This window comes from Molossus molossus, unplaced genomic scaffold (assembly GCF_014108415.1).
Source record: "Molossus molossus isolate mMolMol1 unplaced genomic scaffold, mMolMol1.p scaffold_m16_p_6, whole genome shotgun sequence".
NCBI classification, from domain to species: Eukaryota; Metazoa; Chordata; class Mammalia; order Chiroptera; family Molossidae; genus Molossus; species Molossus molossus.
In genome coordinates, this window is record NW_023425399.1 from 31,670,437 (window position 1) to 31,683,183 (window position 12,747).

The window sequence follows — 12,747 nt, forward strand, 5'->3', positions numbered from 1 at the left end:
TGAGTCAGAAGATCTGGTGTGGAGTCTGAAGTCCTACACTTCTAACAAACTTTCAGTCAGTGATGCAGGTTGACTCCAGAATTTGGTTACTCCATGGTTTGGTACAGCATGGACCTCGCTTGGGAGCTGCTAGGAAACATGGATTTTCTGTCCCTTCCCCAGATGTCCTGAGTCAGCATCTGCATTTCAAGGAGGCCCCCAGAGATATGCATGCACATGAAAGTCTGAAAAGTACTGCTCTGGAAAATACGTATGTGAACCAATTTTCCCAAGGCTTTGGTTGAACTTCCCCTATTTACGTAACGTAGCTGCTACTGGTACACACAAGTCATGATGTATGTTCTCCTGCTCTAACAGGTTCTAGCAACGCTCTGCCCGTATTCTCTGTGAACCCTTTGCCATTCTCATACACACCACCTCGGTGGACTTATACTCCCAACAACTAGCTCCTGTGTCTCTCTTTTTTTTTAGCATTTGAGCTTTTTTTACTTTATTGATTTTAGAGAGACAGGAAGGGAAAGGGGGAGAGAGATAGAAACATCAATTGGCTGATGAGAGAGAACATCAATTGGCTGCCTCCTGCATGCCCCCTATTGGGTATAGGGCCCACAACCTTGGCATGAGCCCTGACTGGGAATCATACCAGTGATCTCTTGGTGCATGGATCGATGCTCAACCACTGAGCCACACCGGCCGGGCAGCACCTCATTCTTTTTGCTGATGGCTCTCTTTGGATGCTGGAAAACCCTTTTGCCTGCTATCAAGGAAAGCAGGAAGTACCTGGGGTTTTCCATCCCCTCCAAAAGCTTTCACCAAGATGAATAGGCACAGGGATCACCATACTCCAGGACCCTTACTCCTGATCAGAAAACTCACCTTGGAGATGTGATCTACACAGGAAGGAATTAAGCCAAACTTAAAATCTGCCTGAGTTTGCTTGTTATCTCACCTCTGCCTTCTTCCCCTCTCAGCTCTGCTCACTTTCCTATAATGTTACAGGGAACACTTTGTAATAAACCTATTCCTCACAAATCCTTGTCGCAGAATCTGCAACCAGGGAATCCAGAGTAAGACACATGCTGTTTTAGCTCAGTGACCAGCACCAAACCAAGAGTTGGATTATTCCCAAATTTCTTTTGAAATAATCTTTGACTCAACCTGGATCAGATCTCTCGTGTGTCTAAAAGATTGCAGGAGGCCAATGGATTCTAGGAATTCCACACTTGGAAATTTAGATGGTCACATTCTGAAAATGTGATGAAATAAATTATGCTTTATTTTCTTAATGAACCAATTGTGGCGGTGCAGTGCAGGTGGGGATGATACTGTCCTACAGCTGGCTTCATGAAGGGTCCATGGAAAAGCAAAGGATCTAGAAGACCTGCACTAAGCAATACTACAGCCACACATGTGGCTACTGAGCACTTGAAAGGTTGCCAGTGCAAATTGAAGTGAGCTCTAAGTGTAAAATGCACACCTCAGTTCAAAGACTTGGCACATAAAAAGAATGTAAAGAATATCTGTAATTTTTATGTTGACTATACGATTAATAATATTTTAAAATACTGGGTTAAATAAAATATATTACTTAAATTCATTTCCCCTGTTTCATTTTCCTTTTTTAAATGTGGCTACTAGAAAATTAAATGTAGTTCACATTATAGGGTGAGGCAAAAATAGGTTTATGGTTGTTTGTATGCAAAATAATTATAAATAAATAATAAAACAAGAATAAACTCTGTTTTGTGTGCTCAGAACTATAGATCTACTTTTGCCCCACCCTCTACTTCTATTAGACTGGATATAATACAGGCCTTAGTTTTCAACCGAAATGTCAGAACCAGTTAAATGTTCCCAACTCTTTTTTATTTTCATTTTTTTTCTTTATTGATTTTAGAGAGAGAGGGATAGAATCATCGATGAGAGAGAACATCAATTGGCCGCCTCTTGCATGCCCCCAACTGGGGATCGGGCCCATAACCTGGGCATGTGCCCTAACCAGGAATGGACAGCAGCCTCTTGGTGCATGGGTCAATGCTCAATCACTGAGCCACACCAGCCGGGGTCCCCAACTCATTATAATGCCTTCACTGTATCTTTATCTGGTGTGAAATTGGCCCCAGTAAGCATACAAAATGGTACACTGCCATCAATTATAAATACTTTACCAATGCATAAAGTTTCCAGGGAGTTGGCAATGTCTTAAACTTGAATCTTAGCCCAGAAAATATTAAACTAGAATCATATTTTTTAAATTAATGCCAGTCGTTATTACTTAAAGATTTGATTTAAGGAAATGTTATTTTAAAGCTGTTAAAAATTACTTCCTTGATTTTCTGTGTATGCAACAAGTTTGGTGGTCAGTTATTTGGCTTCACTCAGTTGCTCTCTTCTGTTTTTCCCAAGTCCTCCGCCAAAGAGCATAGAGCTCAAAGCTGCTGTGCTTCTCACCCGGACTGTTACAACTTCCTAAATGAGTTCCCTCTGCTTAGTTTCTCAATCTCAAATCCATCTTTGACATAGCTACCAGATGCTCTTAACACAGTCTAGGCTACAGTCCCCTCACCTCACACCCTAAAAAAAAATAAAAAGCCCTTTGGTGATATGATTTTTTTTTTTTTTTTGCTAAATTATCTTCAGATACCTGAATAGACATTAAATGCTGTTTTACTCTGGCCTCAATTTTACTTTTTATTTTGTTGCAACTCCCCCTTTCTTTTCCAGTTTATATGAGACTACTCCCCATTCCCCCTAAGTCCTGCCTTTGTGCTTACCTCTGTTTTTCCCCAATTTTCTCTACTTAGAATGCCCTGTTTCCTTTTCCATCACTCTGTGCCCCCATTCCTCAAATCACTTTATTACATGATGGTGTATTATCTGTGTCTTAAGTTGGGAGACAGAAAACAAAAGACCGAGAAACAACAGTAGAAATAACAAAATTAGATGAAAAAACTGTTGCGCTAAAAAACATGATTTCATGTGGAGAAAGCCAAGTGAACAATAACATTGGATAATTAGGTTACTTAGCTTTTATGTCATCTCTTAGATAATTTTCTTTTGGGGACCAGAATGTTAATTGTGTGTTCAGAATTGTCATCCAGAATAGAACTTCAGCTTCATTTGCAGGTTTGCTCTTTTGCATTTTCTTGAAAACCAAGTGAGATCACTGGTGAAGGGTGTGAGGTAGGGATTGAGATTAGTTAGAAGTGCAGGATTGACAGAGCTGGGGAGGGAGAATACTGGGTACCATATGATATTGTGACTGCAACTGTTTTAGAGAACTTCTAGAACTGTAACACTTAATGATCCCTGGTTAGCTGCTTTGGCTTGAGTAGTAAAGTGGGAAGATTAAATTTGCAGTTCTGTTGAAAAAATATTTAAGAATATTTTAAACTTTTCTATAACTCTTTATCTGTTTATAATGCCAGGAAACTGGGAAAAAGTGTTCAGTTACTAAAAGGCAACATACCAGTTTCCTATCAGTAGGGATTTTTTTTTAAAGCAAGGGAAAAAAAACTTGTTTATGTGTAAAGAATATTTCCTTAGGAGACGAGTAGTCACTTGGGAATTTGAATTTAATTATGTCATTTTTACATTTTAAAAAAAAAGGAAAAAAAACCTTAGGCATACAAATTGAACTGGTTTGTCTTCCTGCTAGCCTAGTTAAACACATGTCTAATGACTGTACAGTATTTAAGCTAATGCAAGTGTGATTTACATTTTCCAGGAATGGTCAAATGAGGTTTTCAGTTTGGCAACAAACTTGCTGGCCCAAAACATGTCCAGGGACGCATTTCTGGAAAAAGCGTAAGTAGCTCTAATTTTATTGCAAAGGGTGTTGCTTCTTCTGAGTCAGTTTCCTTTCTCCTTTGTGAGTTTTCTGGTTATGCTGCACTGGCTTCTCACATTGATAAACATAAATTTCCCTTTGGGATTTGTTAGAGAACTGACTCCTCCAGTGTTCTAAATTGGGAGACTTCCAAGAAAGATCGCTCTTTTCTTTGAACTGCACATCTGTGTTATCCCGAACCCCCCTGCATGTCGATGCCTTTGACACAGAACAAAGAGACATTTCCAAATCCTGGCATCTGTGCCCAGAACCCAAATTTATTAATTTCAGATAGCCCTCTGCCTTTACATCTGCCTGTGTCGTATCAATTATTAATCTGAGGAAGAGAATGAACAACATATGGTACTCGTTTCTCCAGATCTCTGATAGATGCTACAATAACTTCTAACTACTGAAATCAATAAGCTGATGCCCTGATTCCTGCCCTTCTAGACAATCACAGAAAGTGTTAATAAGAAAAGAGAAAGAGACAGGAAAGAGCGGAATTAAAAGAAGGAAGAACAGCAAATCAGGATTACCCGGTCACTCTGGAATCACAGCAGTCTTTGTAAAAATTATTTGACCGAGGAAAACAATGATTTTTGCCAGATGAGCCGCAATGAATTGATGTGTTCATTTTGTAAGCCGCGGATGTCCATGAGATCAGGAGCCTTGAAATCAAAAGCACAAGCAGAAATACTTCTAGGTGGCCCTCTATTTTATTAATAACTTTCTCTCTCTTCCCTCTTTTTCTGTAAGGCATACCCATCATTTCAGACCTAAGACCCCAGCACACATTTCTCTCCTACTTTTCTATGAACTCCTTTTCGTTTGAGTCGGTACTTCACAGGTCTTCACTAAAATGCCTTCTCATTGTCCCATCGTATCTCCTTAGTTGTCATGTAGAGTTTGACCTTCATACATGCCTCCTCCTCTACCCCTTTCCTTCTACCTTTTCTTTCTACCATCTTTGATGTTACCACCCTTTAACTAACAGGCATTTCTTGAACGTCTTTTGTGCCAGGCAATGTTATTGAAAGGCGACACAGAGATAAATGTTTCCTCTGAAACACAGCATGTTATAGCTGGTATAACATCTGTTTGGCTAATCGTTTATTAGGTATTGCAAATGTCTGTTCCAGGTAGGTGTCTCCCTATAAATACCTGCTATGGACATTATAGAACATGTCTTTGAATGAACATGTTTATGACCATTTCTGTTGCATATACAACTAGATATGAGACTGCTGGGTTATACCACGTGCAGTTTGTTTGTTTGTTTGTTTGTTTTTAAATCCTCACCTGAGGATTTTTTTGCATTTATCTTCCTATAGAACAGGAGGGAGGGAGAGAGAGAGAGAGAGAGAAATATTGGTGTGAGAGATACACATTGATTGGTTGCCACCTGCATGACCCCAACTGGGGCTGGGGACCAAATGCCACCAAGGTACATGCCCTTGGCCAGGACTGAACCTGGGACTCTTTGGTCCATGGGCCAACGCTCCAACTGCTGAACCAAAGTGGCCAGAGCCCATGTGTAGTTTCTTAAAGTGGTGGTCCCATTGAACCCACCCATCAGTGGAGTCTGAGAATTCTCCTGCTTCATCTCTCTAGCCCCATGTCCAGAAGCAATTGAAGAAATGAACACAGTTGTTATATTCACGCAGTGGAATACTATACAGCAATGAGAATGACTGACTTGCAAGTATAAGCAAAATCATGGATGGATCTCAAAAACATAATATTGAGTGAAGAAATGAGATAGAAAAGAATGTGATTCTATTTACATACAGTGCAAAAACAATCCATGTTGTTCAAAGTCAGGATCATGGTTCTGTTTGGAGAATGGGTTCCAGAGGGGGTGTGAGAATGCTCCTTTACACAGGATTTGATAATGCTCTGTTTCTTGATCTGAGCGCCAGGTGCAGAGACCTGGACAGTTTGTGAAAATGCAGCAAACTATATATGTGCATTTTACAATGTATTTTATTTGCTTTTAAAAATTAACCACTTGGTTTTCTGCTTCTCCAACAGCTATACAAAACTCAAGCTCCAAGTCACTCCAGAAGGGCGCATTCCTCTCAAAAAGTAAGCTGCATGAGCATCTCCTGTTGTTCGTTTTCTTTTTCTCAAAGATCTGAATCCACGCCATGAAGCTGTTTTGTTTCTCCACTGGCCCAAGTGGGAGCTTGGAAATGCGGTCACCTGCCCTCCCTCACACTCGTGTTCACTTCAGTGCAGCTGATTTTCCTCATAGAAACTTTCCCAGGCTTCTCCTTTCTGCGGCATCATTTTCAAGAAAGAGCAAAGCAAGAAGGGGGTGGAGGGGCGGGAGGAATCTTACCGATCACCTGAAAGATGACTTGAGATTAAGAACCATTCTAGGAGTAGAAATCGGGTGCCCATAGTGCCTCTTTGCACCAAGATGACACTACCCCGAAAGCGGAAATAGCTAACACAGATGTCAGCAGAAGCCAGGCAGGGGAAAGGAGAGACGAAGCAGGCCAAGATCAGGAAGAAAAACTGCAGTGAAATCCCATCTAAGGAGATAGTGACAACTCAAATCCTCATATTCCCTGTGGGACCAGTCGGCTCCAGACACTAGATTTTCTAATGCTTCAGTGGAATCAATAAATCCAAATTATTCTATTAAATTGCCCAGCACTTAAGTTATATTTTTAAGAGCCAAATTACTGACAAGAGAAAGGATATCTTTAAACCATATTCAGCCAAACATCTTTAGCCTTTGACTTACTAACTACCAGTGGGCTTCTGTTAATATAAGAGTTAAGTAATTAATTATTATTAATAATATTAACAACATACACCTTTAGAGCAATGCAAAGCAGCAAGGGGGCAGAATTAGCAAGGCTATTTATTTTAGTGCTTAATATTACAGACTGTTTAGAGCAATATCTTTTAATTGGGTCATCGCCATTGGCTCGAAATATTGATTTTCTATTAGGCACTTTGATTATAAAAAGCACACACATCAACCTTTCAGAACATGTGCAAATGCACAGAGCAATGGGGAGCTTTTAATACTGTATGCTGAATGACAAAGAGGTTTGAGTCAGTGGGATGTCTTCTGCCGTGTCACCTACATGCGTGATTGCGATCTCTGTGCCTTTCGAACAAACCCCTCTCACCTGTTCTACTTTTTCACTTTGCAGCATATATCGCTTGTTTTCAGCGGACCGGAAACGAGTTGAAACTGCTTTAGAGGCTTGTAGTCTTCCATCTTCAAGGGTGAGCATGTGGCCTCTTTAAAATTAGCACTACTACATAGCTTTGAGTAATCATAGTAAAATACAGTTTGCCCCCATGCTACCCAAATGTGTTTTTCAATTTAAAAACCATAGGACTTATTTGTTCATATTTACAGTATGTGGGGGGTCACTATAATTATGTTTTCTTTCATTTCCCTTACCCCAACTTGTTTAATCTAGAAAGACACTTGTTCTTTATAAATTAAAAAATAAAAACTAATATAAAAATGTATTGGCCAAAAATATTAACATTATCAAGAATTTAAACTTCTCAATAATAAATCCTTTATTGGTGTCCCTTGAGATATTATTATGGATTATGATTAGGAAGCTGTGTGAAATATTAATTTTCATCTTGTCTCATTCTTTTTAAATTTCTAGTTTTAAGAGTTTTAAGCCAAAAAGCAATGAGTATAGCAGTTCGTGTTTATAAATAAATATATTGACGTGCTCTGCGGGACTGCGCTCAAAAAGTTTTTGCTGAGAAGGATGCAGGGACAGCAGTTTGGAGACTGCCTACTTTGCTCATAGGGTAGAAAAGTAGATGAGAGGACAAACTTGTGATATGCTTTTTTATTTGTTCATCCTCGCCTGAGGATATTTTTTCCATTGATTTTTAGAGAGAGTGGAAGGGAGGGGGAGAGAGAGACAGAGAGAGGGAGAGAAAAACGTTGATGTGAGAGAGACACATTGATTGGTTGCCTCCCGAACACACCCTGATGCGGGGGGGAGGGGGGCAGAGATCAAACCTGCAACCCAGGTACATGCCCTTGACTGGGAATCGAACCCGAGACTCTTCGGTGCATGGGCTGATGTTCTAATCATTGAGCAACACTGGCCAGGGCCTAATATACTTTTTTTTTTTTTTTTTTTAATGACCAGCATATTCAAGGCACTCAATATATATTAACCATGTACACTAAAATGCTTTGCCTTCATTTCGGCACATTTCTATGTACCTACCATGATTTGTTATCATTGTTTCTGGGAGAGATGAGTCTATTGCTGAAAGCCTTTTCCCGTGCTATATGCAGAACTCTCCTTTCTGTGACAAATTATTTTTATCCTGGTATCTAAGCAACAAGTAAGCACTTTCCAAAGGATAATACTTGTACTATGGGGAGAGCCGTCCAGCCTCCTGAAACACACAGCGATGCTCAAGGTGCCCTTACCAAAGTCAAGGAGCCATTCTTATACTTACGATTAAATGTGGAAAAGCATGAGTGCCATTATTGGAGTCATCGGTCAATTCTTGTTGAGAATGCTTCCCAGGAAAATTAAGTTTAATAACGACTTGGGTAGGTAACAGAAAAGAAGAGGCAACCAGAGTGCCGTCCCACCACCAGATTCCTGCGAGAGGCGGAAATGGGGCGCTGCAAACACGGGGCCAGAGCGAGCCACAGCCCCCCACATGCCAACCTTCACTTCACCAAGCAAAATAAAACGATCAAACGTGCTTATCACTGCTCTTTCGTTAGATGCTTTGGAGTAGGAAATAAATAACTGTCAAGGTTCCTTGGTTAACTACACAGATGTTCCTTGAACTCTTTCTGTGGACCTTCAAGCACTGAGAACAGGTAGTGAACAAAATGAAGTTCCGGGATTCAAGGACCATGAATCTGGGGTGCTAATCAAACCGCTCAACTGACACATGTAATTTGAGGGCAACTCTGTGAGCAAAAGGAGTGGAGGGCTGCCCCCGAGGATAAGGGAAGCTCATTCCAGAAAAAGAAAACAATGTGTGCAAAGCCCTGGGGCTGGAAATAACTGACCAGTTTGAGTAACAAAAACGAACACTGCATTGAAGCCCAAGAAGAAAGTGTGAGAGGTCACTTTAGAAAGACAAACAGAAACTCTTTTCCTCTGTAATTGCTCCTGATTTTACCTTTACTGGATAACAATTGTGAACTATAATGATCAAAAATTTTGTTACTATTATAAATATCTAGCTAAGGGGAAGAAAAGTAAAAAATGAAACAATAGAAAGTCAAACCCATCAATCAATTCTCTGTAAATTGCAATTTTCTAAACAATTGGATTCTGAAAATTCAGTCAATAAATATAAATTGAGTTTTTACAATCCACTCTGTCTGTTATAGGTTTACGCTTTCAGACCAATGTCAACTGGAGATGTTTTCAAAGGAAAATGAGATTCCATTAGCAGGAGTAATGTTTAAATTGAAAATATATATATATATATATTTATCTTTAGTAATTTAAATGTTATGACATTTTCCTAAAAAAAATTAGAGATTTTTTAAAAATATAATCAACCTCCATCATCGGGTTTTGAAAGATGATTATTCATGGTAAAGTGTGCTTCATCGGGAGGGTAGACAGAATGCTTAAAAGATCTAAAAAGCTGAGACAGCTTCAGAGCTAGGAAATAAATGCTTCTGCAAACTAACTATATTTTAAATCCTTGTTGTAATTTTATAGCTACAGAACAGTGGCCCTAGAAAATATCCACTAATTAGCAAAAAGATTCTGGACATACTGACAAGAGGTGTTTTAAGTACTAAACAGAAGAAAGGTTATATAAATGGTAGATAGTTCTGCCTATCGGGAGACTCATTTCATAGCCAGCAGTCTTTCAAACTAGATTTAATTGTGTTCTGTAAATAGATACATTACCAGAAACACAGTGGATATCCTGTTGAGAGTTTTTTTAACATTATCTTTGTGCACATTGTTGGGGATAATTAATGCACTTGAACTTGCATCCCAGCCAACGTGATCCATTGGAATAACACATTCCTTTAGAGGGCACTCCTTGAGAGATTACAGTTGCTTGTCCAAGTTACCTTAATTGTTAAAAACTAGTGCTATATCTAAAAAGAGACACAAAGCAATTACTGTCCTTCTATTAATAATCCAAACACATTTTCCAGTGAAACCTTTGAAGACCTTTGCATATTCAGAAAATTACCACTTTACCCACACACTTTCTGAGCACTGAAAATAGTTTGCTTGCACCAAATTACCTTTGATTTAAGGCGTATTAACTTGAAAAGGACTCAGTGACACTTGGAATTGTACTGAAGTCTTGGCACAGCATTAGCACCTGCATTTTTATTAAATGAAGAAGAGAAGGAATGAATCCATTTGTTTATTTTCAATAATAAAGTTTACTATAGTTTTATGAACATATTTGTAATACCAAGGGAAATAGTGGTTTTTGTTTTGTGTGTGTGTTTTTTTTTATTAAAAGAATACCTTAAATTTTACTAAAGAATACTATGGATAAAAATTATAAAATAATTTCTCACAGGATAACTATAAGATTTGCCTTTCTCCTATGTCTTACATCCCAAACCACATTAAGGCCTTGGCTGGGTTGCTCAGTTGGTTAGAGCATCATCCCAATACACCAAGACCCAGCTCAGGGCACACACAAGAATCAGCCAATGAAGGCAGAAATAAATGGAACATCAAGCCCCCCCCCTTCTTCCCTCCTTCTCCCTTCACTTCTCTCTAAAATCAGTCAATAAAATTTTTTTTGGAAAAACACACTAAGAGGTCTGTTATGAGTAGTTTACTTGTACTTATTTCATGTACTCTATGGCTAACTCAACTTTTTATTTATAGCTTTAGAACAAAAATATTATGAATAGGCTGAAACCGTGAATTTACTGAGAAATAATCCATCACTTTATTGAGATGAAATCAGTATGTGGACTCTTGATTTATTAGAGTCTGCTGCAATAAGTTAATATATTTTCAAATAACATTTTTCTGAATGTTAAATGCCTGTTTGTTGTAGAGTTCATTTTTTAAATCTCAGAATGTATAAGTAAAAATACAAACCCTGTCTAAAAACTAATGAGACCATTTGTTTTGCTGGATCACAGTGTGTTGTGGAATCAAGTGGCCTGGATTCAAACATAGTGCCCTAACCCACTTATCACAAGGGCCTTCGCCAAGTTCTGTAACCTCTCAGCTCTTGGGGTTCCTACCTGTAAAAGTAGGACCCTAACCATGCCAGTAGAGTTGACTTGAGGTTAAATGAAAACAATCAAGTAAAGCTCATAGAACCATATGCTTAGCATACAGTAAGTGCTCAATAAATACTCATTACCATGAGTATTTTTTCATATATATGTGGATTTTCTCATTATTAATTTTGATTTGGTATGTGGCTATGTCATAGCCACTTATGGAATATGGAAATTCCACCACTAATACCATGAAGTTTTGTTTTGTTTTGTTTTTTAAACTTTTTCCCTTCTGAGATTCTTTGTATATAAGGAAAAGATTGAATCAACTCCACTTCTATACTTTGCCAATGCTTTGTAGCTTGTGGAATAAATGTGCCTGATTCAGACTATATTAGCCTTCTTAATTTTCCTTCCAAAAAGTTCTGATCCTAGCAAAAAAAAATCACCGACAGTCTGATTTCTTATTTGAGGCGTGGTGTGGTGGACCAAGTTCTGGACTACAAGACAGAAAACCTAAGGTCTTGTCCCATCTCCTGAGTTCATCCTACAAACATTAATTAGGTGTCTGTTATATGCCAGGCATCATGCTAGGGACACAAATAAGAATTAAATAAGAGATAGTCACTTCACTCAAAAACTCATAGTCTAATAGAAAATCAGAAATATAAAAAATAAAGGGGCCCTGGCCAGTTTGGCTCAGTGATTAGAGCGTCAGCCTGCGGACTGGGGAGTCCCAGGTTCAATTCCTGCTAACGGCATGTACCTTGGTTGCAGTTCATCCCTTGCCCCAGTTGGGGTCATGCGGGTGGCAACCAATGGATGTGTCTCTCTCACGTTGATGTTTCTCTCTCTCCCCCTCCTGGTCTATCTGAAGATAAATGCAAAAAATATATATCCTTGGGTGAAGATTAAAAAAAAAAAAAGGTGGATTTTGGACACACAGGGAAAGTATATGACGTCTCTAGGTGGTGTGGTCTGGAAGGGTTCACAGAAGAGTATTTAAACAATGGGTATAATCTTTAGAATATCAGACCTTGGGCTTCCTTCTCCTCAAACAGGACAAAATGAATTTGTTCCATCCACTTCACCAAATAGTGAGATCCAGAAAAAGAAATATGTGTGAATGAGCTTTGGGATTTTAAGCCTAGTTAAAATCGAAAGGAGTTAAGAATTGTCCCTAGCTTTTCCCTGACTATCTCCTTTGTACTCTTTCACTTTAGCTTTTAATGATGCTCATTTAAACATATTTTTCCAAAATATGTTTCTACCACTTTCACCCACTCACTCCAAAGGCTTTAGGGTAAGCTCATCAGTCTAGTTGGGCAAAAGAAAAATGAGGCAAGGAAAATTAGCTGTATGGAAATGTTTTCCTTTTTCTATGTGCTAACATCCAACTGGTAATGATAATAAATTGTGTTTATTCAGATTATCTCATTGATATGTCCCCTTTAATAGGAAGTTCTAATTCACAGTTGGTAAATACACATGGTTAAAGTTTTACTTAAGCATACTGTTCTATGAAGTAATGTGTCTGTAATCTTATGTAAATGACTGAAGTTGAATCTGATATTCTAAGGGAAACATACAACACACAAGTCCTTGCTATCAACTCCCACCTTTCTCATAAATTACGTTCATTCATTTAGTAAATATTTATTGTGCATCTGCCTTATGTTAGGCACTGGAGATAGAGCAGCTAACAAGCAAAACA

At 38.7% G+C, this 12,747-nt stretch overlaps 1 protein-coding gene across 1 annotated transcript in view; it reads left to right on the forward strand.

Annotated features, from left to right (window-relative positions):
* The window catches only part of PLCB1 (phospholipase C beta 1), a 699,430-nt gene that overhangs the window by 476,039 nt on the left and 210,644 nt on the right, over positions 1–12,747 (forward strand). Inside the window, exons 7-9 of the mRNA XM_036244472.1 lie at positions 3,728–3,807; positions 5,864–5,917; positions 7,003–7,078. Coding sequence (XP_036100365.1) covers positions 3,728–3,807; positions 5,864–5,917; positions 7,003–7,078 — 210 coding nt within the window. The remainder of the gene's footprint in view (positions 1–3,727; positions 3,808–5,863; positions 5,918–7,002; positions 7,079–12,747) is intronic.